Genomic DNA, 26,498 nt, shown 5'->3' with positions numbered 1-26,498 from the left:
AAGCAGTCATCTTGAGTCATGTGGAGCTGTGTTGAGAGGAGAGCAAGATGGTGAGTCACCATCCTAGACTGACACCCACTTCCCCCTTCTAAATCATCAGCTCTTCTCTATTAAACCTTTCCTTTGGCATTTAAACAGGCTCAAGTTTCCCCAGCCTAACAGGAAAAACCCTCTCTCAACCCCACGTTCCCTTCTCTTCCTCTTCCCAGTCCACCAATTGGGAAGTCCGCCTATTCTCAAGGTCTCCATTTCCCAGCTATTCTTCAATTCACTGCAAATGGAGTTTGGTCCTACCATTCTACCTGAACTGCCTGCGCAATTAAAGATGGCTACATCTAATAGACTTTCTCCAGAGAGTTACCTTCTAACTAGACCTCTCAAAAGCATCTCACATTGTTGCCCCAGCCCTCCTTAGACACTCCTCACCTTGGGTTGTGCTGCCTCTGCTCCCCTTGCCTTTCCAGCTGCTCATTCTGTCATCTTTGCCAGTTTAGCCTCTGCTCTGAGCTCCAGCCTTCTCCATCTAAAGACTGACTTGATTTCTTTTCTTGAATGTTTCAAAAGCCCTCAAACTCAACACGGCCAGACTGAACTCCTGGTCATTACCTTCTCCCTCTCCCAAACCTAGCCGTTCTTGCCAGAAATCTGGAAGAATCGTTGACACATCACCACCCACAACCAATCCTTGCTCCAGCATCGCAGATTTCATCTCCTAAATAAAGTCCACTCACTGCCATCAGCCAAATCAAACCACTATCATCTCTCACCTAGAACTAGTACAACAGTCCCCTAATCGGTCTTCCTGTCTCCACTCCAATCCCCTTAAAAATCTGTTTTGTACACAGTAGTCACAGGGATCTTTCTACCTGAGATCGTGTCAGTGACTTGCTGGGATGTGCACAGCTTCCCTTTGTCCTCCAGGTGAATAGCCCAACTCCTGCCTGGGGCTCACAAGGTCAGAGTCTGCCCTACGCGCCCTTCATCTCACTCCCCCTCCATCTTTTTTCCAACCACATCAGCCTTCTGTAACACGCGTGCTTCTTGAACCCACATGCTCCCTTCCCTCAGGCTTCCTGCACTCGCTGGCCCTTCCCTTCCCTGTTACCAGTTAACACTGCACTACCATGCTTCATCCATAAACTTCTCTTCCTAGCATTTACCGTGTTTCCCCGAAAATAAGACCGGGTCTCAGATTAATTTTTGCTCCAAAAGACGCATTAGGGCGTATTTTCAGGGGATGTCTTATTTTTTCACGTACCACAATCTACATTTATTCAAGTACAGTCATGTCATTTTCTTCTGGAACATCATCATAACGTACCAAAATGCGGCCGTCTGGCTGATCCTAACTGGGGCTTATTTTCAGGGTAGGTCTTATTTTCCAGAAAACCCAGTATCACCACGTGAAAGACGTATGTATATAAACGTCCTCCCCAATTAAAACGTTAGCTTTTTGAAGGCCTGTTTTGCTTGCTGCTTCACCCCTAAAGGCCCAGGCACGGTCACCCAATGAATATGTGTTGCGTGAACGAATAACCCACCTTCCGCCTTCCCCATCGTGTTCCTGCAGAACCTAACCCCGGGTTTGGGAGCCTCACCTGAAAGGCATCCTGGGGAAAGTGTGCAAATAAAAATGGGCGAGGGGCAAACCTACGGAAGCCTTCCCTTTATCTCCCACTAGAGAAAAAGGTGGAAGAGCGCGACCGCGTCCACGCCCCGGTGCGGCCCCATCCCACTCGGCCATGGGGTGGCGCTGGGCGCCTGCTCCCCGGTAGCGCCGGCCTCCGGGCCGGCATCAGGCCGCTCTAGCCGCCCTTCTCGTCTGCTCTGCCGGGAGGCGGGCGCGCCCGCCGGGTCCCTTCAAGATGGCGGCGCAGAGGAGGAGCCTGCTACAGAGTGTGAGGAAGAGACCCGCTCTCCGGGCTGGGGTTTGGGAACCGGGAGGGAGCGGGGAGGCCTGTCGGGTGCAGGCGCCGCTGCCACTTTGCCGTGGGCCGCCTACCTGTCCCTGGCGGGATGTGACCGCCGCCCTCCCCTCTCCAGGGCCGGCCCCCCTCGTTCCCTAGGTCTGGGCGCGCGCGGCCCCGCGAGCCCTGCGCAGGAGCGCGGTGTGCCCGGCCGTCGGGGGCTCGGATTCCGGTCCTGGAGTCCCCTGTAGCGTCCAGGGCGCGTCGAGGGTGGAAGCATTTTGGAGCCAGAAGGGAGTATGGCCTCGCGGCAGCGGAGGGAGCAAGGGTGGTGAGCCCACCCGGCACTGAGCAGGCAGTCGTGGGATGATAATCGTAGCGGCCTCAGCCACTTTTATCCCAGGCTTTGTGCCAGTGGCTTTACATTGTAAGTTTCATTTTCCTAACAGCGTTATGAGATAGGTACTGTGATTCCTGTTTTACAGATGAGGAAACTGAGGCACAGAGCGGTGTCATTTGCCCAAGGCCACAGAGCTGGTAAGTGGCAGAGGCAGAATGAAAATCAGGCAGTCATTCCAGAAACCCTCTTAACCTGTAACCTATACCAAAGGAATGACCGCAGTCAGGCAGCCTGGCTTCTGGTCCTGGCTGTATCTCACTATGCCTCCATCCGCCTCTGCCTCCATTTCCTTATCTGTAAGGTGAGCGCAGGCAGTGGGAGGATTGTCATGAGACCCACCCCGACTCCCAGTCTGGACTCTCATGGGCTGGTAGCTGATGTCTTCCAGCCCCTGGGTCCTCCTGACACATGTACATAGATGCACACACGTTGGCACCGTGGGCCTATTCTGACCTGCCAGGATTGGGTGCCGGTCCCATGGGTCCTCCCCAGACACAGCAGGCACACAACAGACACAGTCTGTTGTAATTGCCTGTGGACATGTCTGCCTCCTGTACTGGAAGGTGAAGTCCTTTAAGACAGGGACTTGTGATCTACCTGTACAATGAATAGTGCCATCAGCACCTACCACCACTAGGTGCCAGGCATTCAGTAAATATTTGTAAAATAATGAGGAAAGCATTTGTAGCCAGGTCTAGTGCTCAACAGTGGCCGTCCTGCCCTTGAGGGTCTTGAAGCAACAGAATGTGTGTGTGTGGGATGACCTTCACTGCTGCGTATGAATGACAGGCTTTGTGTAGACTCTGAAATTGCTCTTCCAGGACAGCAACTCCCAGTGGGAGGGAGGGAGTAGCTCTCTTCCTACACCTTTGGCTGCCCCCCTTTATTTAACTACTTGATAGGTCGGCCTTGTCATTGGGTTGGTTAGGTAGACCTGGCCTCTTGCTTTGTAAGCTCCCAGACGTCAGGGCCCCTGTGTAAATGTCCCCATTGTAAACATTCCAGAAACACTGGCTGCAATGTGTGGCAAATGATAAAAGTGATAACTGCTGTCGGCTAGCTTGGCTTGGAGACTGGCTGCCAGCTTCCCTCCCCTGTAGGTGCGATGGAGCCCAAGGAACTTGGGTTAGACAGAAGGTGAGCTTTACTAGCTCCAGAATGTGTTCCTGGGTGGTGGGGGAATCTTTGAAATACAGGTTAGTTAGCTTTAAGCATGTAGCATCTTGACGAAAGCAAAGGGATGACGGATGTCTACACAAGGCCCCTCCCACCCTAATGATGCTCAGGACATTTCTGCTCAGAGGGTGTCAGTGTGTGGGGCTTGCTGTCCTGCCCTGTGCTGTTCTGAGTCTGGGGAGAGCAGCGCAGACACTCATTCAGCAGATGGCTTTGAGGACTGCTAGTCTGTGGTTACTGGACCTGGGGATGTGAAAGTGAATAAGGCATGTACACACTCTTGCTCCATTTGCAGTTGAGCTTGGGAGGAGGAGCCACATACCGCTAACACAATGTGTGAGGCCTCTGGTGGCAGTGCGTAGAGGGGCTGTGGATGGCTCGCTTTGACTGGGCCAGTGGAGGCTTGCAGGAAGCGCTGGGACTCGCTGACGTGGTGCTGGAAGGGAGTGCTGGGGCCAGCGGGCAGCGCGCTTCGTGGGATGACATCCTGAGAAGTTGCAACTTTCGTCCCCAGGCAGTGTGGTACTTTAAAAGATCTTTTGAAGAAAAGAAGAGCTTTTGAAGATAGTTTGATGTGTTCAAAAGAACCTAGGCCCTTTGCAGCCAGATAAAACAGAGTATGAATCTTGCTTGTATGGCCTTGGGTAAGTCACGCAACATTCCTGAACCTTGGTTTCCCCAACCGAGAAGACTTCCAGAAGTGTTGTTAGTAGTAAATGAACTGACATGCCACGCTCCTAGCCTGGCACGGTCACACTCCAGTTGTGAAGTTCCACCTTCAGTTCTGCTACCTATGGTTCATTCTCTCAAATGTCAAATGGCACTGAGCACTCACTGTGTGGCAGGTGCCGGGAAGGTTCAGGGGACACGACCCTCACTCTAGGAAGGGAGACAGGAGTAAACAATGCAGAAATACAGATGCTATGTGATGATTATCACATCACGTCAGGTGGTGCGGTGGGGAATCGTCGGCACACACAGTGGTCGAGGAGCCATTTCAGGCCGCATGGCAGGGGAAGACCCCAACGTTTGATGCGGTGCAGTGGGGTTCGGGAGGGAGTGTTCCTGCCCGAGGGAACAGGGATGCTAAGGCCTGCCTTAGGAAGCATGGAGGGGACCCGTGTGGCTGGAGTGGATTGCTGGGAAGAAGTGCGTGTCACCCAGGTCCGAGGGCGCCATGTGGATTCCGTTCTGAGTGCGATGTGAGCCTCTCGGCTGGTTTTGAGTAGAGGCCTGATGTGATCTGATTTGTGATCGGAGAAAGCCCTTCGTGGAAAAGCGCTTGCGTGGCAAGAGTAGAAGCCTGGAACCTTCTGAGTGGCACTCACGCTTGTCCGGATGTGAGCTGACAGGCTGGGCCAGAGCAGTGGCAGGGGAGTGGTGAGAAGTACTGGCTTCTGGCTGTATTTCGGAGGGAGAACTGATATGATTTGCTGGCGGCTCCGATGTGGGGTGCGTGACAGAGGAAGAAGAGTCAAGAAGGACTACAAGGTTTCAGTTGGAGCAACAGCCGCGCCCTTTACTGAGGTGGGGCATCCTGGAAGAGGGGTGCACTGAGGGCAGGGAGAAACAAGAGTTTGATTTTGCCTGTCCTATTATTTACTTAATTATTTTTAAAAAATAATAAACTTGAAATCAAATTTTTTTAACTTAGACGTATCCTGAGCAATTCTGTCTATAAAATTACAGGTGCTGGCTATATATTTTTTCTAATGTACATTAAAGTAAATGTTACCCGTTAAAATGTAAACACCCATTGGGCCATCCATCACCTACATCTGTCTCATATGTTGGCAGAATGTGGTCCAGCTGCTCTAGCACACAGCGCTCCGCAATCATTCGTCGCCCCTTTAAGAATGTATTTGGACTATATTTGTCATGAAAACATAGAGAACCTTTGATGACAACCCTAGTGAGAGAGGTAGGGGCCCTAGAGTGGAGTCTGTCCCGGAGAAGCACGGAAGGAAAAGGGGGTCATTCAGAGAGAGAGAGAAGGCAGCAGTCAGGGGATGTGTTAAGCTTTTTGGGGAGCCAGAACTGCAGCCCCCACCCTCAGCCACCTTCCTGGGGGCATTATTCTCCCTTTCTGAGCTTCCTTTTTGCCTCTAAGGAATTTGGGTGCTTTCACCACAAAACACTCAGCCTTTTCATACTATAATTTGATATTCAAGCTGTGCCCTGAACTTGGAACCAGGCTTTGTCTACTTCTGCTGCCCAGGGGTTTGAGGTGAGTCTCTGTGGGGACTTGACTGGACTATTTTTATGTGACGTGATCACATATGTGTATGAGGGGCTAATGCTTCAATGTATGTGCACGAGGTGTTTGTGGCGCCCTTGACAGGCTCGATGCAGTTAGATCACTCTAGAAACTTTTCATAGCAAAATACGACGTTTGGAACTCTGTCACACAGTCAAGTAGGAATTAGGCTTTTTGACACAACTAATTTGTAAGCCATCCAGGAGTGAAGGTGGGCCGTGCTCAGTATTGTACGCGTAGACTCGGCTGGTGACGAGCCTGTGTGAGCGTGAGACGCCCCCTTCTCAGCTTCCTGGCCGACTCACGTCCTGGGTGTTGAAGCGCCACTTGCTGCTGGTTGGTGCTGGCAGGCTGGCATTTGGGGCGTGGGAGAAAGTATGCATCAGTGTGTGCAGGGGTGGAGGGGTGGGTGGTTTGTGTGAACAGAAAATCCATGACCTTTCTGAAAATTGTTCAGAAATACGGGGGAAGGAAGCAAGAGGCGTGGCAGTCTGGTGGGTTATAATAGAATCAGCAGGGGCTGCTTGGTGTGGATAGTCCCCATGGAGGTGGAGAAGTGGGGGAGCGTGGTCGCAGCAGTGTGAGAGGGAAGCCACAGGGCGGCCGAGTCCCGGGGGCCTGCCCCGCTCAGCCAACAGACCGGCCCAGGAGTGGGTCGTAGAATAAGCGTTTATCATCAGAGCACCGGTGGCCTGACAAGGCAGCGGGTGAACACCTCCAAAACCGCCTCACATTCTCAGCCCGGCTGGGGGTATTTAAGGGAAAACCTGGGCGTTCCTCCAGAGGCTACGTGATGGTTTCAGGGGTGCACGGAGCCCTCCCTCTGGCACCGTGGTTCTCCGGTGGCATCAGCAACCCAGGAACAACAACGGGAGCAGCCTGTAAAGCGCGGCTACAGAGATTGTGATAATAAGTGTAAGGATATTAATCAAAAGTTTCAGGGTCATTTTCTAAAGCAGGGAACTGGGACAGGGGACATTCCGAGCTCAAGCCGCAGGGCAACAATCTATTACTAAGCTGCAGGTCAGGGAAAGGTGAAGCCGGGGGTGTGGTCAGGCCTCTACTATGGGGTCCTAACTGGGCCCTGCTTCAACAGTAACATCGGGGCCCCGCTGACACCGGGGAGGACCACATACTCCCATTCCCACACGGGTAGAAGAACCTCCTGGAATTCTCTGACCCGTTACTGACTGTTTGAGGGGCGTTGGGACCGCATTCTAGGCAGGGCCTTGCACTGAAAGAGTACTGGTAAGTACGTAGCTGAGACGTTGCCCATATGTCGTCGGATCTAAGACACCATGAATAGTAAGGACACATCATTATTTTACGTACTACGAAAACACAGGCTAAATAACTTGCAACACACCAACGTCAGAGATATTAAAAGGTTAAAAGTACGCGTGTTTGGACCAGTGAAAGAAGGCAGCTAATTAGCATCGGGCTGTATGTGAGAGCTGCCAGAGGCCAGTAGGAAGGGCCAGTGCCACGGCGAGGCCCCAGGGATGGGTTTCTGGGAGGGGCTCCACGGCCTCCGGCAGTATTTGCCCAGAGTCTGGGCCACATCCAGTGAGGTGGTTTGGTGTGTGATGGTATAAAACGCATCATGACATATGGAGGAGGTCACTTGCTTTTCAGTTCTCTTTCAAACTCTCTGATATCAAGAGAAAGAACTGGTTTGGTGCTAGTATGTCCGTAACGCCTTTCTGATTCTTGCTAATCTCCTTTTTGTTGACAGAGAGAACCAGGCTCCAGCTCAAAGTCTACAGCAGGCCATAGGTTCAACTAGAATTTAATAAACTTGTTTTGTTTTTGTTTTTTATTATCTTCAAGATGTGACAAATATTGCTTTTCCACTTATAATACGGAAAAGATTTACATTCAAAATGAAGTCATTTGAGTAAAAGAAAATGTGGCTGTCTAAAAGGAAAATGCGAAGTGGATAATTTCTTGAAGATGGTGAGTGGACAGGCCTCTGGCCTCAGTCAGATTTGAGCAGGGCCTTTGGGGATGGATAGGACTTGGAAAGACAGAAAAGGGAGAAGCCTTGCCTCACCATGGATACTTTTTAATATGTTCTTTGGGTACTTTTAAAACAAATTTTCTTTATTTTGATAGCACACCACGTCAACTTGGTTAGGAGCTTAATGTTTAAAGAGTGCCAATGTGAAATAAGTAGAGCTTTGCTCAGCAAGATTCATGTATATAAATAGTTGGGTTTTTTTAAAGTGTGTGCTTGCTTCTGTGACTGTACCTCCAGGGTCAGTGGCCTCTTCATTTGCAGCCCCAAAATACATCTGGCCTTTCAAGCAGAGCAAACCTTTGGTGGAGGTGTTACTTCCATCCTGTGTTTACACCTTCCTGCCAGAGAAGTGTAAAGCTTTTTGTTCTGGTCACAGTTTTTTAGAAAGCATTTGGAACACTGTCTGGAAGTGCTTATCTATACAAGATAGACAGCTGAGTGAGATTGTTAATTTATCAAAGGGTGAGATTCCAAACCAAGTCAACAAGCCGGAGGATTGGGATGAAAGCAATGAAGAGATAATCCAACCGAGACAAATTCAGGTTTTAAAAACTCCTGTACAGGAGTGTGGCTGGGGGAGACTAACGCTCTAGAACTTCACAGGAAAAAGACCTTGTTGTTTTAGTTGACAGCAAGGAGGAATTGTCACGTGGAGGCTATATGCCCATCTTCTCTTTAAGTATGTGAAGGCTGTTGATTTGTGTGTATTAATTTCCTATCCCGCCAGCTTACTGATTTATTTGAGTTAATTTTATCATCAATTCTGTAGGGTTTCCAGGTACTAGCATATCAACCACACATAGAGATAACTGTACTTTCCCAATATGCTCTCCTTTTTTCCTGTCTAATTGCATGGGCTAGCAATTAGGGAAAAGGAGAGCATATGTTACGTAATGGAGACAGTGGGCCTTCTTGCCGTGTTCTTGACCTTAACGAGAATGCCTCCTGTGCTTCCCCTCTAACTAAGGTGCTGGCTTTAGGACTGACTGACGTATACATACAAGTGACATGTTAAGAAGTATCCATCAATTACTGTTTTCTTGAGTATTTTTTTTTATCAGGAATGGACAAAGGCTGTCCTTAAATAAACAGTGACACTGGAGTCCGTCCATACACACTAACCCGGACACCAATTGCCAGTTAATAAAATAACATATTTCCCAAATTTTGGTAGCTCAACATTGTGAAAATCAGATGTCAAAAAAAGCACTTAACATTGTAGAAGTATCCAGACACTAGCCATAAGTACCTTCTGAAGAACAAGGCACTTGTGAAAGGGATTGGCCATTGCCATATACAGAGTTTTTCTGATTTGGGAGGGCTTGTTCTTCTCAGGCCACCTGAGTATGGCAGCAGCAGTCAGTACGTCAGCCCACTCCTGACAGCAAAGTTGTGGCTCCCATCGTGAAATGCTTTTCGATGAATTGTTCCTGTGCCCCCACGCAATGACGTGGCACGTTCCTCAGCCATCTGTCTGAGTTTGTTTCCTTCCTTGTGAATGACGAATTCACAGGCTTTTATGTGTATCCCTTCATGTTGAGTGGGCCTGTACGTTGCTCGGGTAATACTTATATTTTGCTGGAAGGTATGACTTGGTTGGAAATAGTCAAGTCCCTGGAAGCCTTTCTGTGACGCTTGGGGGAGTTAGATAATGGCAGAGGAGGCACGCTGGCTGCTGCACGGATGACAGGGTTTACATCCTGGGCAACACGTTTGTGGTAGTCAGCGCAGAGGGTGGGTTCAGTCCATCTGCAGCTCAGTGTTAATCTCAGACAGGAGTCTAGAAAGTGGAAATGTCTTCTCCCGTGCTTTAAAACAGCTGAGGCACTTCGGGGTGCCGGTATTGGTTTCTTGGCGCATGTTTTCAGGAGGAGGACACAGGGTGCGTCTGACTAGGGAGATGCTTTTGTGCTTCTGCTGAGTCTTATGCTTGATTTCCTTCCAGTTGGAGCAGGAGACAGGTCCTAGAAAAAGGAGCTTCTTTGGGAAATTTATTTTGCCATGTTGTCTGAGACATCGTGAGGTCCTTGGTGATGGACTGTGAGGTCCTAATGAGCTCTAAGACCTAGGGCGTGGTCGGCAACAAACCAGTTCCTTGAAAAATCATTAATTCCTTGGCAGTGAACTTCTTCCGTGGCTCAGAAGGTCTCACACTGTCTCCACCTAGACACATGTCCACGAACACAGCAAGACTCAGTTCGCTGCAGAGGCCACGCCGGCCTTCTTGCACTTTCTTAACCCTGACACACTTTATTTTCTACCTCAGAGTCTTTGCATATGCAGTTCCCTCTGCCTGGAAGGCTCTTTCCGGAATGGCCACTGCTCCATCATGATTCAGGTCTGGCTCAGAGGCCACCGCCCCAGAGAGGCCTCTTCTGACCCCCTCATCTAAAAGAGCCCTCCCTGCCTCTCGCTGTCCCATTACCCTGACGTCGTTCCTCCGTAGCACATATCGCTGTCTAAAATTGCCTTGTTTATTGTATTACATGTGTGAAGTCTCTCCCTAGGAAGAAGTCTTCAAACAAGGACTCTTGTTTCCTCCGTCCCCAGTGCCTGGAATAATGCCAGCCTCTTGTAAATGTGGAGTTACTGTTTGTTGAATGAATGTGTGTTTTAATTGAATGTACTCTAATTGCATAATGTTACATGTGGGTTCCAAAGGCTTAAATGCACACTTATATTAAGGGAGCCATTTATATTGCTTTTAAAATGAGACAGGTCAAGATTAGAGCTGGAGACAATTTTGTGTTACTGAGAGGCAGCTTTTCTTTTGCTGGAGCTTCACCTGCAAGTTTAAATGCCCAACATTCAGGAGCCGAACAGAATTTCAGCTCTTTTTGCCATTTCTTTTCCCTTAGTATGCTTCAGTCTTGTTTTTTTTTTTTTTCCAGTGGCTACTAGTAGGCATTAGTAGCTTTTAGCCTTTGTGAGAATTGAAAAAAAAAAGTCCTGTAAAGAAGACATAAATAAGTTTAGAGACATACCATGTTGATGGATTGCAAGATTGAACATAGTAAAGAACTCAGAACTCTCCTCAAATTTATCTATAAATTTAAAAGTTCCAATGAAAATCGCAGCAAGATTTTCTTGTGGATACAGACAAACTGATTTTTAAATTTATACAGAAAAACAAAGGAACTAGAATGGCCAGAACAATTTTGAAAAAGAATAAAGTTAGAGGAATCACACTACTCGATTTTCAGGCTTACCCTATACAGCCTCAATAATCAAGAGCATGGGATCCATGGGTCAACGGAACAGAATAGAGACCAGAAATAGAGCCACACAAGTATGGCCAGTTTGTTTTTGACAAAGGTGCAAAGGTAATTCAATGGAGAAATAGTCTTTTCAACAAATAGTGTTGGAACAATTGGACATCCATATGCCAAAAAATAATAATAATTGATCTAAACCTCCTACCTTATAGAGAAATTAACTCAGAATGTGTCACAGGACGAAATGTAAAACTCTAAAACTTTTAGAAGAAACATAGGAGAAGATCTCTGTGACCTGGAGCTGTGCAAAGAGTTCTTGGACATGGCACCAAACACATGAACCAGGAAAGAAGAAAATTGGTAAAACTAAGTCCATTAAAACTAAATTCTTTCACTCTGCAGAGGACACTATTAAGTGGCTGAAATGACAAGCTGCAGACTGGAGGAAATATTTGCAAATCACATTTCCAACACAGGACTTTTATCCAAAATACATAAAGAACTCTCAAAACAGTTAAGAAAACAAACAACCCAATTTAAAAATGGGCATAAGACTTAGACACTTCATCAAAGAAGGTATGTGGATGGCTGATAAGCACATCTATATTTGTCATTGGGGAAGTACAAATGAAAGCCACAGTGAGACACCAGATACCTTTTAGAATGTCTAAACGAAATAAAAAATAAGAAAGAAACCGTGTGGTCAGGAGATGGAGCAACTGGAATTCTTGTGCATTGCTGGTGGGAACGCAAATGGTGCACCACTCAGTTTGGCAGCTTCTAACAAAGTTTACACAGCAGCGTCACTCCTAGGTATTTACCTTAGAGAAATGAAAACTGTTCACACAAAAACCTGCCCGTGAATCTCGGTAGCGGCTCTCTTCATAATTGCCCCCACCTGGAAAGTCCAGATGTCCTTCTGTGGAGGAATGGATAAGGTGTGCTGTATCCATCCGGTGGAATACTGCTCTGCGGTGGAGAGGGACAGGCTGTGGATGCGGAGAGTGTGGTGGTGGTTGCCAGGGGCTGGGGCGAGGGCACGGGGAGGCAGGGTTTAATGGGGACCGAATTTCAGTTTGGGATGATGAAAAGAGTGACGGGATAGATGGTGATGGTTGCCCACCAATGTAAATGAATGTATTCAATACCATGGAACTGTACACTTAAGGTGGTAAATGTCAGGTGTGTTTTATCCCAATAAAAAGAAAAAAGCAAGGTTCTGCACTGCCTAATTCATTTATGACATTCTTATAAAGAGTATGGTGACGGAGGGCAGGTCGGTTGTTGCCAGGGATCCAGAGGGCGTGGCTGCAAAGGGACAACAGGCAGGTGTGTTTGGGGTGTTGGGGCTGCCCTGTATCTTGATTGTGGTGGTAGTTACAGAAACCTCTGTGTGTTTAAAATTCATAGACCTGCACGCTAAAAAACGTCCATTTTGCTACTATGTATGTGAATTTAAAAATAAAAACCAACTCCCACGCCCCGTGAAGATGCACCAAGGTGCAAAGCACAGAACTGAAGTGCTAGAAGAGATGCAGTGTTGAAGCAATTGGGAAAAAAAGGACAGCCATAAAGTCACTCCCCGTCAGTATGTAAATAAACACAAGAGGAAATTTGCCACGAAAGCTAACCACAGGCTTTTTACATATGTGATTGCAGAAGCCCGGTGAAGTGGTTTTCACATCCTTTTTGAAGACTTACTAGTAATTTGTAAGAAGTTGTGCACAGCACTCGTGCGTATTTAATATTTCAATAAAGCTTTCAATCCACATTTTATTCTTGCAATTGAACTCTGATTCTCCCAGTTGTTTTCATTAACCCCGGTTCAGCATGGTGGTCCAGGGAACGCCCTTGCGAGCCAAGCCCAGTCCTCAGGTGGGCGTCGTGTGGCGGCCAGGTGTGGGAGGCTTTCACTAAGGCAGTGGGTCGGTCGTACCTGGGCCTTGCGTCACGGTCGTTTCTGGGGCTTCAAAAAGTGCAGGTGCTCAGAGTGCACCCTAAGGAGATTTAGGAAATTCAGAATCTGGGCTGGGGCCTGGACGGAGGTGGGGGTGGGGGGTGTGTGTGTAGAGGTCTGTTGTCGTAATTGTACTGAGTGGCCTCGTTTGAGATCCGTGGGGTCAGATAGGAGTCCGACACAGACAGGCAGGAGTGAGGGAGCCAGGGGAGGGGGCGTACACAAGAAGGCTGCCCACCAAGCCTGGGGAGCATCTTCCTGAAGGAAGACTTCCTGGAGGTGGTGACTCGGTGCCAGAGTCCCGAAGGACGTGGAGAATTGCTTGACAAGGAGGGTGTTCCACGTATAGGGAAAGAGGGGGGTGTGAGCAGGGCACCGCCAGCATTTGGCACTGCTGGAGAAGTTGTGGCAGGGAGCTGGTGGAGTGGGGGCCAGGGGCCCCCAGTGCCAGGGGGAGTGACTGTGACTGATAGCAGCTTATAAATTCGTTTCTCAGCTCCTGGGCTGCCCGAGTCAGTGTCACCTGGGAGGAGCGGCCTCCAGTGCAGATACCCTGAGCCCCGCCAGGATCAGGCATTCTGGGGGTGGGGCCTGGAAATCTGCACTTTTAACCAGTGCCCAAAGGATTGGAGTCAGAGCCACCAAAGAGTTTTCGGCCAAGAGTTTGCTTCATTGTGTGTGTGTCTCATTTGCTTTGCAAACCCTCGGCAGATGTCTGTTCATACAAGTGTCAATTGTTTTCCAGAAGGACGCAGAACCCTCTGAGGGGTGCTCTGGGCATGCTGGGTTCTTGTTGGGGAAGAAAAGGAGGGTGAGGTGGGCTCTGCCCTGGAGGAGGAGGTGACACTTCATGATTTTCTGGTGTCTTCCCCAGGAGCAGCAGCCAAGCTGGACAGATGACCTGCCGCTCTGCCACCTCTCTGGAGTGGGCTCAGCCTCCAACCGCAGCTACTCTGCCGATGGCAAGGGCACTGAGAGCCACCCGCTGGAGGACAACTGGCTCAAGTTCAGGTGAGAGTGCCAGGGGTGCTGTCCTGGGCGTTGGCAGTAGGTTTGCAAGCAAGAAAAGGCAGCAGTTCTGCAACTGTTTTGCATGGGGCTTGCCAGTGAGGTGTGGCCCGTGGGAGGTGATATCCGCTGCTGTCCCTTCCACATGTAGACCTCAGCCAGTTTAGGGCCTGCGACAGTGGGATGGGGAGCATCCCCAAAGGTCATGGCCAGAGTGAAATGATGGTCAAAGTGAGGGCACCCACGTGGGCACCTGAAGCCACAGCTGCTGTATCTTTGCTCTCCCCTAATTCCTTTCCCTTCTCCCCATCCTCTCTGGAACTGGTGTCACTCTTCTCTGAGTGCCTGGTCTCAGGCTGCCTCCTGCCTCTTTCTGTCAGGAGTGAGAACAACTGCTTCCTGTATGGGGTCTTCAACGGCTACGATGGCAACCGGGTGACCAACTTCGTGGCCCAGCGTCTGTCCGCGGAGCTCCTGCTGGGCCAGCTCAATGCTGAGCACACAGAGGCCGACGTGCGGCGTGTGCTGCTGCAGGTACTGGTGCTGGGCCGGCAGACCCAGCCCCGGTGGGTCATGTTCCCAGAACTGGGCCCTGCACCTGTAAAGTGTGGGGTTAGCCAGGGCTGCTTTGAGGACCCAGCTCTGGGAGCCTCGCCCCGCGGCAGGGGCGCCCCACTTCCTGAAGTCCAGGAGCAGGCAGTCAGCAGCGACCTTTCCTCACAACTTGCTTGGCTCCGGAGGAGATAGTCCCGGGCAACGAGGAATTAGGGACAAAGGGTGTACTGGGGGGCTGGTTGAGGGTGGCTCAGGATGGTCCCTTTCCTTCAGGCCTGGCTCAGGTGCTCGCCTCCAGCCGCTGCGGCACCCTGGGCCTTACCTGCTCACTTCCGGTCGGCTGGTGCTCCTTCGCCAGCTCTGCCTTTTTGCTCGCTGCTGTTGGGAGATTTTCTCCCCTGCACCTCCTTTTGGAAGCATGTCGGGAGGCACTTAGGATGAGGAGGATGGATTCCTATGCCTTGAAGACTGTTCTCAGCCGTTTTCCTGCCTCAGCACCGAGGGCCAGAGCAGCCTGCCCGGCCGCAGGGCCCTGTGCCAGGGACTCTCAGCTGGTTCCCCAGGAAAGGCAGCAGCGTGCCCAGTGTCGGGAGGCCCACAGGCTGTAGTCATGACACCAGCTGTCACTGACCTAGGCTTACTCTGAGCCAGGTACTGAGTGCTCGGTCACCCTCAGAACAGCACGTACCTCTGTCTCTGTTCATAGCTGAAGAGACCGAGACTGCCACCTGGCAAGTGGCAGAGCTGGAACTCACCCTCAGGTGGCCTGACTGCACGCTCGTAACCTTAAGCTCTCGGTTGCTCCGCAGGGCTGCGTGCAAAGCCCCGTCACATGGTGGCCTGCACGTGATCCCGTTCGGCTACTGAGGGGTGTTTCGGCATCAGGTGGCGGTGGTGTTTTGAGCCGGCCTTGGCCCCGCCCTTGCCCCTGTCCTCTCTGTGCCTCCAGGCCTTCGACGTGGTGGAGAGGAGCTTCCTGGAGTCCATTGATGATGCTTTAGCTGAGAAGGCCAGCCTCCAGTCCCAGCTGCCAGAGGTGACCTCCCAGCCTGCACCCGGGGAGAAGCACCTCAAAGCCAGCTTTTCTAGGAGCAAGGATTCATCTGCCATGTCCTTCTCAGGCCATGGATACTGTTGGGCCAGAGCAGCAGGAGTTAGGGGGACAGTTCTTGACAGTGGGGTCCCCTCCAAGGGGCCTCCCTGGCCTGCTGTCGGCAGCTTTACTCAGGCTCACCATGGGGTGGGCCGTGAAGGGTGTGAGGAGAGGCCCTTCAGGTCAGTCCTTGCCCTGAAGCTGGCCACAGCCTTGTCACACGTCACCCACCAGCACTTTCAGAGCCGATGGGATACGTTGGGTCATCTCTGGCTTTCCTGGAGAAGCCTGCCTGGAGCTGCAGAGCAGCTCCCGTCCTGGCCAGGCCCTCACACCCCTGCTCTGAGGGAGGGGCGGGTTGGTGAGGTGGTCTCTGAAGTCCCGGCCTGCTCTCACCCCCAGTGATGGCTTATAGGGGGTCCCCCAGCACCAGCTGCCTCCTCAATATCAGAAGATCCTCGAAAGACTCAAGGTGTTGGAGAGGGAGATTTCCGGCGGGGCCATGGCCGTGGTGGCGGTCCTTCTCAACAACAAGCTTTACGTCGCCAATGTCGGTGAGCCGCTTGTCTCTTCCGGGGTAGGGAGGGCCTGTCTGGGTCTCCTCAGTGGCTTCCTCTTTCAGAAGAGATACCCGCGCGGCATCCCAGGAAGGGCTGTGAGATGGGCTGGGTGGGGGCCACAGGTGAGGGGCCACCGGGACATTTTGGGGGATTTGTGGGCAAAGAAGGGGCCCTCTGGGAACCCGAGAAAGCCGCACCCCCAGGGCACAGATTACTGTAGGAGCTCTGTAGAGACCCCACTGATAATTTCCCTCTTCTCTTCTTCCTCTCCTTAAGATTTCATTATGGAAAAAATTCAAAAATGTGAAAAAATAGAGTGACTAGATTCAGTGAACCGTCGCGTGCCTGGCCCCCACCCCAACAGGGAGCTCTCTCCTCGTGGCCAGGCTCGTTTAGTCTGTAGCCCTTTGTCCCCACATTGCTGTGAAGCAAACCCCAGACATCGTGGCCTGGTATCTGTAAATATTTCAGTGCGTCCCCCTAGAGAAGAGGCCTCCTACTAACTTCACAGTCATCCTAGGACGGCACTGGGAACGTTTAACCTAATTCCTTAATATCGTCCGCGCTCCTTGGCTGCTGACTCACCAGGGGGCTGAGCCCATTTTCTTTGCTTGTTTCAAGGAGTCCCACATGTGAGGTGCTTGCCTTCTCTCTCTGTCTTCAAATCATGGCCTTTTCTTCCTGTGCTCAGTCTTTGCTCAGCTGCTCAAATTCTGCTGCAGGTACAAACCGTGCACTTTTATGCAAATCCACGGTGGACGGGCTACAGGTGACACAGCTGAACGTGGACCACACCACGGAGAACGAGGATGAGCTCTTCCGCCTCTCACAGCTGGGTGACTGGGGGACACGGGCAAGGGTCAGCGGTGGGAGGGGACCTCCGTGGCTCACCCTTTCCCTCTTGGCAGTCATGTACAAAGGCATGAAGTGGATGGGCTGTGACTCTGGGCTTGGGACCAGCCTGCCGGGGTTGAGCCCCAGCTCTGTCGCTTACTACTTGGTGATGTTTGGGACTGACTCAAGTTTTCTGTGCCTCAGTTTCCCCATCTCTGTAATGAGATAATAGTAACACCGACCTCAGGGTGGGTGAGGACTAAAAGAGTTAAAGCGTGTAAAATGCTTCCAAGGGTACTTGGTGTTGGTGGAGACTGAGGGACCAAAGAAGTCCTGAGATCGGCCGCTGCCATAGTCACTCCGTCCCTGTCCGGGCATCTGTGCGGGGCAGTGCCAGATGGGCTCTGACTGAGCATGGAGGAGGGGCTCCAAGTGAGGGGGCATCCTGATGGGATGAGGCCCCAAGACACGGGGACGTTGGTTTAGCCTCTCTCCAAGGCACCTGGTGTGACTTCATTTCCTGTTCAGTGGGTCCTCGGTGCCTCGTTTCGTGGACGTGTCTGTGGCCCCTTTCTTTTGTCCTATAGTATAAACAAGGTCTGGAGTTGTCGTCATTCTCCCCCTGGTAGGTTTGGACGCAGGAAAGATCAAGCAAGTGGGGATCCTCTGCGGGCAGGAGAGCACCAGGCGCATTGGGGACTACAAGGTCAAGTACGGCTACACTGACATCGACCTGCTCAGGTGGGGCCGGGCCGCTGCCCCCGTCTGGGCAGAGCAGGCGGCGCTAGGGGCAGAATGGGTGGGTGTGGGATCTAGACCAGCAGGCTGGGAGTCCAGGTTAGTAGAGCTAGGCGGGCAGGGGGTCTAGCCAAGGGCAGCAACTGTGCCATAGGGCCTGGCGGGAGAGGGCAGTGAGGGCCTGAGCTGCCTGGCGTGGATAGGGACAGACCAAAGGCCTGTTGGTCCGTGCTGTCCATGGCTGGAGCCAGGGCGGAGGCGCGAGACGAATTGTGCGTTTCCCTCCAAGGACACTGCCCTTCCGGCTGCCACCCTGTGCTCAAAGCAGCACATGGGCAGCGATAATAACTGGGAGGGTGTGTTGTGCCAGCCCATGCACAGCTCTGTACCTGCGTTCTCTTGTTCAGTCTGCACTCGGCCCTAGGAGGTAGGTGGTGGTATTGCCTCAAGGTATTTTCATATGAGAAACTGAGACATGGTGACATCAGGTAGCCTGCCTGGTCACAGGGCTAGCTGTGCACTGCGGCAGCACTTAAACCCAGGCAGCCTGAATTCTGAGCACGAGAGAGAGAGAGAGAGAGAGAGAGAGAGAGAGAGAGAGAGAGAGAGAGACCGAGAGACCCACCAGGACATTTAGTGTCACAGCCAGAGCTGTGCAGAAATCGTGCCAAAGACCCCTGCAGTAGATGCCAGACCGTCATGCCTTAGGAAGAACTCCTCACTCACAGGAGTTGCAGTTGAGTTTGGAAACTTTTGTCTCTCATGTGTGGGGTACTGTTGCCTTATTGGAAAGTGCACATGTGGTTTAAAACAATGCAAACATTGCCAAGGATGTACCATGCAAAGTCCATCTTCTCCCCACCCCAAGCCGGGACACCTTCCCCAGAAGCTGTGCAGAGTCTCGGTGCGCTTGCACCAGTGTGTGTGTTTGGTGGGGCGGGGGTGGGCATCCTTTTCAAAACACACAGGCGCTGGCCTTCCCCTCCCAGTGTCCTGCCCACTCTTTCTCCACGAGGTGCCCATTCCTCCATTTCTGCATACTCCCATGCAGGCTGGGGCATTCCTGGTAACGGCTGCTAGCAGTCCAGTTGTGGCTGTGTCAGCACTCACAGGGCCCTACTGATGGACCATCAGGCTGTTTCCAGACCTGGCTCTTCCAAATACCGTTGCCAGTATCGTCTGATCCTTTTGCCTGTGTGCCCACACCTGCGGGAACTTTTTGACACTTGTAGCCCTGACAGGGCATCAGAAAATGACCTCAGTGCAGGTAGAACATGTAGGTGGGGTCTGCGTTGGACTGACCTTTGTTTTGGGGGAGCCCACGAGGAGTGGGCTTTTAAAAGAGAACCCTACTCTCTCGCTGTCCCCCCTCCCTGCCACTGCCCAGGCTCTGTGGACAGGAGATGCGGTGTGGGGCCCACTTGGGCACTTGACCTTTGCCCTGCTGACCCCAGCTGCCCTCTGGCTTTTCTGGCCCTGAGGGCTTGATTTTAGTAGCTGCCCTCAGAAGATAGGTCTGTTTTTCTGGTTTTCTCTTTGCTCTCTTTTTCTCTTGTCAGATGTGTTTTATTTTACATTCTGGGATAGATTCTGCCCCTTAGCAGAATAAATGTCCCCAGGGGCCATTCCAAGCACAGCTCTCCCCCCCACTCTCTTCCCCCAGCGCCGCCAAGTCCAAGCCAATCATCGCAGAGCCCGAAATCCACGGTGCACAGCCCCTGGACGGGGTGACTGGCTTCCTGGTGCTGATGTCTGAGGGGCTGTACAAGGCCCTGGAGGCAGCCCATGGGCCTGGGCAGGCCAACCAGGTGAGTCGGGCCCTGGCAGAGCGTGGCTGGCCAGACTGCAGGGTGTTGTGCTCCCCTGGGAACCCAGCCAGCCCTTCCGCTCAGCGCCCGAGTGCTCAGGGACCCAGAGCTTTGATTCTGAAATGCCATCTCCAGACATCTTCTCCGGGTTCAAAGCTGGGGAAGTGAAAGCCCAGAGCTCCAAGAACACCCCCCCCCAAAGCTTTGCTCCTGGCCTTGAGGCAGTGTCGGTCCCCAGGGCCCTGAGCAAAGCCTGAAGGGAAGAGGGTGAGATGGACGTGAATTCCCACGGGCCGCGTTGCTTGGGAGACTTGTTGAGGTGCCCTGGGCTGTGGAAGGGGTGCAGGAATGTTGTGGCGCCACGCAGGACACTGGCCAAGCAGTCGCGCCAGCCACGGTCCTTCTCGGCCCTCTCAGCTGTGGATAGTTTGCAGTCTGTTCTCGTCTCCAAGATGAGGAGGATATCATCTGCCTTTGTGGGATTGTGGTGAGGGCTCTGTGTGATAGACGTAGGTCCTCAGCCTCCGTGGAGGACATGTCAGACAGTCGTCACTAACGCGGTCACTTCAGGGAGGGTTTTCAAGGGAAGTTGCCTTCCCCTGACCCTGATTGCTTGGTTCGTCAGAAAAGTTCAGGTCATGTCTCTCTTTACATGTGTGATTCTTGTAAGAAGGTAACCTTTTCTGCTTTGTCCTCCTAATGAAAAATTACGAGGAAAAAGTTTTCTGTGCCTAACTATCTCCTGATACCTGTGTTCAAGGGTTTTCGCCTATTTTGTCTTATCATTCCTTCCAGTAGCTTTGTAACCTCCTAGACGGGGCAGCAATTAGAGCTGGGCCTCTCCGAGTTCGGGGTCATGTCTGAGGTGACAAAGCGGGTCAGTGAGGGAGCTGAGCCCACTGTGACGGGCCCAGGCCATTTCCTGTTGCCTGCGCCTGCGCCCCCACCTCCAAGGGACTCCAGTCAGCCAGCACGTGGAGAATTTTGTGTTTGTGTTTTTGATCTTATTGTCAGTGTGATTTGTTTTTTCTTTTCTTTTCTTTGGTCTTTACGATAGAATTATATACTGACTTCCGCTGGGTTCTAGAATGCACTGGACAGTGGACTTCTCTGAGGGAAGGGACCCTGCCCTCATTTTGTATTCTCATTTTCTGACAAAATTGGCCTATCATAGCCTACGATAAGTTGGCTCTAGAAAAGAAAACTTAGTAATAGTGATCATTTATGCTGGTCCCCAAAGTGCCTTCATATCCTTTGTGGTAGGTGGATGTTATCCCCGTTTTATTGGTGTGGAAGCCAACAATCAGAGAGGTCACAAGATCACACGTATTCTAATGAGAACGTTCCAGAAGGATTACCTTGAAAAGCTCAGATTGTAGGCGTGGCTGGTGGGGCCTTCCCTCACCTTCTTGGCCGGTGACTCCTAAGCGTCCTGATTAGGCTGCTGGCACCGTCCTGGGACCCCTTGTTTCTCACCAGGTTTTTGCCCCCCTCCCAGGAGATCGCTGCCATGATTGACACTGAGTTTGCCAAGCAGACTTCCCTGGATGCAGTGGCCCAGGCTGTGGTGGACCGGGTAAAGCGTATCCACGGTGACACCTTCGCCAGTGGCGGGGAGCGTGCCAAGTTCTGCCCGCGGCACGAGGACATGACCCTCCTGGTCAGGAACTTCGGCTACCCGCTGGGTGAAATGAGCCAGCCCACAGCATCCCAGGCCTCAGGTGAGTGTGCAGTGCGGACCGGAAGCCGCCTGGGAGGCCACTGGGGCAGAGGTGGGTGCGCAGCGGATGAGGCCGGGGGCCGTGCCGGGGGCCGTGCCGCCTGGAATGGAGGTGAGTCAGAGGCCTGGTTTGCAAGTGCTGATCTGAGCTCTGACTTTCAAGGTCTCTGAGCTGCCTTTGTTTCTTTTCCCTTTTGTCTGTGAAATGAGGAAATGCCATCTGCCCTGGCTACGTCCCGAAGGACCTCAGTGCAAAGTGCTTGCAGAGCCGCAGGCCACACGATAGGGACCGTGGCTCCCACTGGCTGAGGGCCCACTCTGTGCCCGGCACTCGGCCACACGTTTCCTGTAGTCCTTATTAACTACCCTGAAGAAGATGGCACCCCTTTCTACAGAACAGGAAACCGAGACTCTAGAGGGAAGAGACCTACCTACACGAGGCTAGGCATGTGGACAAAAGGTCCCCAAAGCCTGGTTCTGTCCCTGGGCCATGTCAGGGCAAGCGCGAGATGCTTTACTTCTGCTGTTTTAGTTCTGGATCAAGTTGCTCGGGAAGCGACACAGTCACTCTGTCTGCACTCCCTCCCCGCGCCGCTCAGCGTCCAGACCCTCCGTTCCTGGGGCTGCATTTCTTCCTTCTGTTTTCAAACAAGCCTTAGCACTCAGGCATGCCCAGATGGCTTTGTTCGCCCGCGGGCCAGGTTAGGAAGTGCTCTAGCTTATTGTTCGTGCAGCCATATTTTTGTTGGGCCAGCCTCACCTAGGAGCACGCTCATCCCCTCGGATTAAAGCTTTGTTACGGGAAGCCAGGCAGTAACCCTTTTGTCCCCACAGCTCAGCACTGGATTCTCCTCCTGCTTTGAGCACCTGTGGTGCTATGCTGCCGGGCCTGGAAGAGTCTCTGCCATGGGACCCTCCTTATCTGTCCCAAGGGGCAGAGGGCCAGGCTGCAGCTTGGGGAGCCAGGCTAGGCCACCGCCTCCCCTCACAGCCCTCTGACAGTGCCCCCATCAGGCCCTGCAGCAGCCCTGTCCCCCCACCGCCGCCACTTGCTGTGGCCCACCACTCTCTTCTTCCCAAAGCCGCAGGAGGACGTGTGTACCCCGTGTCCGTGCCTTACTCGAGCAGCCAGAGCACCAGCAAGACCAGCGTGACCCTCTCCCTCGTCATGCCCTCGCAGGGCCAGCTGGTCAATGGAGCCCACAGCGCTTCCACCCTGGACGAAGCCACCCCCACCCTCACCAAGTGAGCCCTCACCCCCAGCCCAGCCACTCCCGGGCCTGCTACCTGGGGACGGCCCTTTTACTGAACAGGAATGCCATGGGGCCAAGTCCTGTGGCTGAGAGATCGTGGATGAGATGCCCTGGGGTCCTGGACCCCTAGATCCCCCCCATCCCTCCCTGGGGAAGCCTCCCTAGAGGCTGGGACAGGAAAGGGCGGCACTGCAGGTTCCAGCAGCTCACTGAAGCTGAACCTAGGAGAGGTGCAGGTTTCCTGAGGCCGCGTGGTGAGGCAGGAAGAGAGGGGACAGGCCGCTGGTGCTGACAGCCTTCCGGACCATTTACTGTCAGGTCTCATGTGTTAGTTTTCGTTGAATGGGAAGGTTCTCCTCTCCTGTCTTGAAGTGTGTGATGTAGGGTGGCCTCCCCAATGGCATCCAGTCTTAGGGGACGTTGTTCGGCCTGTATTGGCTCGTCAGAGCCAATTTTAGCTTTGAAGTGAGTTCTCTAGTTTAAGGCTGGGGGGGGGGGTCGGTGAGCGGCAGGGGGTCTGGAGCCTGGAGGGGGCAGGCAGGCTCCCTCCTCACTGAGACCTGCTGCAGGTCTGCTGTCCACCCCACCCCCTTCACTCCTGTGGAATGTGTCCCCCACCTCCCCACCACACCAGGAGATCAGGGTCTGGTTTCCACATTCCAGCCCTGCAGGAATAGTAGAGATGCCACACCCAGCCCACTCAGAAGAAGTGGCCGATTGGAAAGGTCATCAGGAAGGGAGTGGCTCTGTTTCCTTCCGCCTAGAGGGGGGGCCATCCCTTCTCCCTGCCCCCATGCTGCTGCTGCTGCCACCACCACCGTGGGCTGGAGGGACCTGCCAGGCCGTTGAGTGATGGGCATCCCTAGTGAGAGCAGTAGGGTGGTCCTCCCATGCCTGCAGGGCTGCCAGAGGGAGCCACCAGCTGTGTCCACAGAGGCAGAGGTGCTAGCCGTGGTCCAGGCCAAGCGGGAGAACCCGCCATCCTCCTGCGCCTCTAACGCCCTGCCCCCCGTCCCGCGTCTGAGCAGGACGGGCCCCGCTGTGGGCGGGCCTGGTGCTGGGTGCTGGCAGTGCTGGGAGTTGCAGGATGGTGGGCCAGCCGCTAATTCCCAGCTGTTCCGTGTTCTGTGACACAGGGTGGGTGCCCAGGGAGCTCTGGGAACATGGGGGACCCGTCCCCACCCAGCTGGTCAAGGGGGAATGAGAAGGATGGAGCAAGGAGGGTTTTCTGGGAGAAGAGCTCTTGCCACCTGTGATCCATGGGGTTTGGATCCGGAGGTTGGAATACGCGAGTGCTCGCAGCGCTGCTCCGACGGGGAGCTGTTCTGGGTCCTGTGCAGTAGCCACCAGCCACACAGGGTGGTTGAGCGCTGGAGCTGAGTGACCCATTTTAATTCTGGTTCGTGTAAATAGCCACATATAGCTTTTCATCTCTTCCGAAGGAAGGACGTGTGGCTGGGCTGGCTCCTTTGTCAGAGAGGCCTATGGCCTGAGGCAGGGGCCGCTCTGTCCCCAGGCTAGAAGGCAGGACCCCCGACTGACTCTGTCCCCTGTCCTCCGCAGCCAGAGCCCGACCCTGACCTTGCAGTCCACCAACACGCACACCCAGAGCAGCAGCTCCAGCTCCGACGGGGGGCTGTTCCGCTCCCGGCCCGCCCATTCGCTGCCGCCGGGAGAGGACGGCCGTGTGGAGCCCTACGTGGACTTTGCTGAGTTTTACCGCCTCTGGAGCGTGGACCATGGGGAGCAGAGCGTGATGACAGCACCGTAGCCCGGGCCAGGGAGTGCAGCCTGCACAGGATCCTGCATGGGGACGAGGGGCTCACCTCTGGGGCAGGACGGCTTTTGTCCTGCCCGTTACCTGTGCCGTGGGGGCCAGTGGGTGCCAGTCGGCCCTCTGTTGGCACCAAACTCTCAGCCCCCAGCTCTTGGTGCTGTACGAATATCCTCTCAGAGAGCGCCAGTGCAGACTGGACCCCTTGGGTATACCTTGTCGCTGCACAGGGGCTGGAGGCCACCCCTCAGGCAGCCAGGACCGTCTCCGTTTCTCAGAACATAGGCGCAGGTGTGGAAGCTGAGCTGGCCCTGAAGCCCACGTGTGGGGCAGAAAGGGAGGAGGTTCTCCTGTGACCCTCATGCCACAGGCCAAGCAGCCACTGCTTTCTCCACGCCACGCCCCTCTAGCCAACCTCCCCTGGAAGAGCCTGTGGCCACTGTTAGTGCCCCCTCCCCACCAGGCAGTGATTCCCCTTCTCCAGCCTCCAGAGTGGACTCCGGGCTGGTGTGTGACCCTTCGAAGCCTGTAGCCGCCCCTGGGCCCGTTCCTGGGTCCGCCCACTTGTCAGCGGTAAATGGTCAGGAAGACCAGGGAGGTGTTGGCCTGGGAGGGCTGCAGAGGGCCAGGCTGGCCTGGGCCCTGAGCTAGAACGTCTTACACGTGTTCTCTGCCTTCCATGGGCCGGGCTGCCGTCGGTCGGTAGGCTTGTGTTCCTATTTTCAGAGGAGAAGCAGGCCCAGGAGACACAGCTTGCCCAAGTCCCACGGTCGGTCCGTGGTGGAGCAGAACAGACCTCCTGTTAGGCCCCAAGGCCTCCCGGATTCTGCGGGCCCCTCCCCAGTTCCCCGCCTCCTGCCCCACGAGGCAGCCTCCGCTGTGCTTGGACTCCGTCCGAAAAGTCAAGGCGGGTTCCAAGGCCCTGCTCGCTCTGTGGCCCCAGAACACAGTTCCCTACGGAAGTGCACGTGCGGCACAAGCAGCAGAAATGCGAGTCTCAGCAGAGCCCTCACTCCCCCTGCACTACGAAGCCATGTCTGTTCTTCAGGTGATGGATTTAAAATTAGTCACAAAGGCTAGGGAACAAAGGGAATTCTCTTCTAAGAATGTCTCAGTGATGCTGTTTCATCTCTAGAAATAGAATCACTTTTTTACCGCAATAAATAAACAATAAGTGGTGGTATTAAATGTGAAGGTGTTAATAGCGCTTTTATTCATGTCTCAGTAACACGAGGAGGCCCATATCGGTGGATGCGCCTCCTGCCCTCCAGCTCCCCAGGCTGGGATGTGAACCCGCCTCCTGACTGGCCCCCCGGGGATTCCGCCCTCAGCCCACGGGAGAGTCCTACGTCATCTGGCTTCCCTCCAGGTCCCCACACGTGTGGAGACGTGACAATTCCCGGTGCAGGCCAGGTTGTCCAGGCCCCTTGGGCAGTGGCGGGGCTGTGGTGCCGCCCCTACTTTTCCTGACTGCGAGTAATGACGTGGTGGGGCCATCAGAGCTTCTGGTCACCAGGACAGAGCTCTCCCTAGTTAGCGGCCATTCAGGGGGCTCTTTGCTTTATTTGGGTTTTGTTTGGGTGGAGTATATTCTATAAATAGCAGTCCATAAAGTGCCGCTTCCTGCTCTTTGGGATTTAACTTGTCCTCTCCCGAGAGAGCAGAGAGCGACTAAAGCGGAAACTCCCCATGGCTTAGGAACAAAGCCAAGCTCAGCATTTGGGTGGTGGGCTCCGAGACACCTCCCTGCCCTCTGCTGGGAAGGACCTCTAAGGGGGCTCCCCCGGCAGAACTGCCTTTCAGGGTCTGTCCTCCCACAAAGTCCGGATGACCACTGCTAGCCTGAGCCCTTCTGGAATCACGGTGTCCGCCCAGCACCCCAGAGGGAGGTGGTGCATGTACCATAGCTCAGATGAGTGACTGAAGCACAGATGCGTGGGGGGGTGTCGTCCCCGGCACAAATGGCCCTCACCCCTAGGCCCAAGGACCTCTCCCAGCACCCGTGTTACCCTAGGTGTGGGGGCAGAGCACTGCCCTGCTTGCCCTGTGTCCCCTGTCCCCGACCTTCGTGTTATTCAGCTCCATTTGAGCCTGCCTCCTGGAGGTGAGAGGGGCACTGTTTCAGCCTCCAGGTTCCCTGTGGCCCGCGGAGTAAGATGTGGAACAGAGAGGGAGCTTAGGAATCTGTTTTAGGATTTAAGTGAAAAGGGTCAGGACAAGGAA

General features: G+C 53.4%; 1 protein-coding gene across 2 annotated transcripts; it reads left to right on the top strand.

The window, feature by feature from the left end:
• The first annotated feature begins 1,809 nt into the window (after positions 1–1,809).
• On the top strand, positions 1,810–25,463 carry TAB1 (TGF-beta activated kinase 1 (MAP3K7) binding protein 1). 2 transcript variants are annotated; one of them, XM_033118029.1, is made up of 11 exons: positions 1,810–1,898; positions 13,807–13,943; positions 14,321–14,474; positions 15,445–15,531; positions 16,004–16,142; positions 16,871–16,984; positions 17,612–17,723; positions 19,384–19,528; positions 21,027–21,249; positions 22,331–22,493; positions 24,065–25,463. In XM_033118029.1, exons 1-11 carry the CDS (start codon positions 1,866–1,868, stop codon positions 24,270–24,272), a joined length of 1,515 nt encoding a protein of 504 aa, XP_032973920.1. In that variant the 5' UTR covers positions 1,810–1,865; the 3' UTR covers positions 24,273–25,463. The 2 variants fall into 2 exon arrangements, with proteins under 2 accessions (XP_032973920.1, XP_032973921.1); XM_033118030.1 differs by lacking the exon at positions 1,810–1,898 and adding an exon at positions 7,571–7,696.
• Positions 25,464–26,498: the final 1,035 nt, after the last annotated feature.

The sequence above is a fragment of the Rhinolophus ferrumequinum genome, chromosome 10 (genome assembly GCF_004115265.2).
Source record: "Rhinolophus ferrumequinum isolate MPI-CBG mRhiFer1 chromosome 10, mRhiFer1_v1.p, whole genome shotgun sequence".
NCBI classification, from domain to species: domain Eukaryota; kingdom Metazoa; phylum Chordata; class Mammalia; order Chiroptera; family Rhinolophidae; genus Rhinolophus; species Rhinolophus ferrumequinum.
The sequence above is the reverse complement of the archived record's forward strand: the minus strand, read 5'-3'. Positions and strand labels throughout refer to the sequence as shown.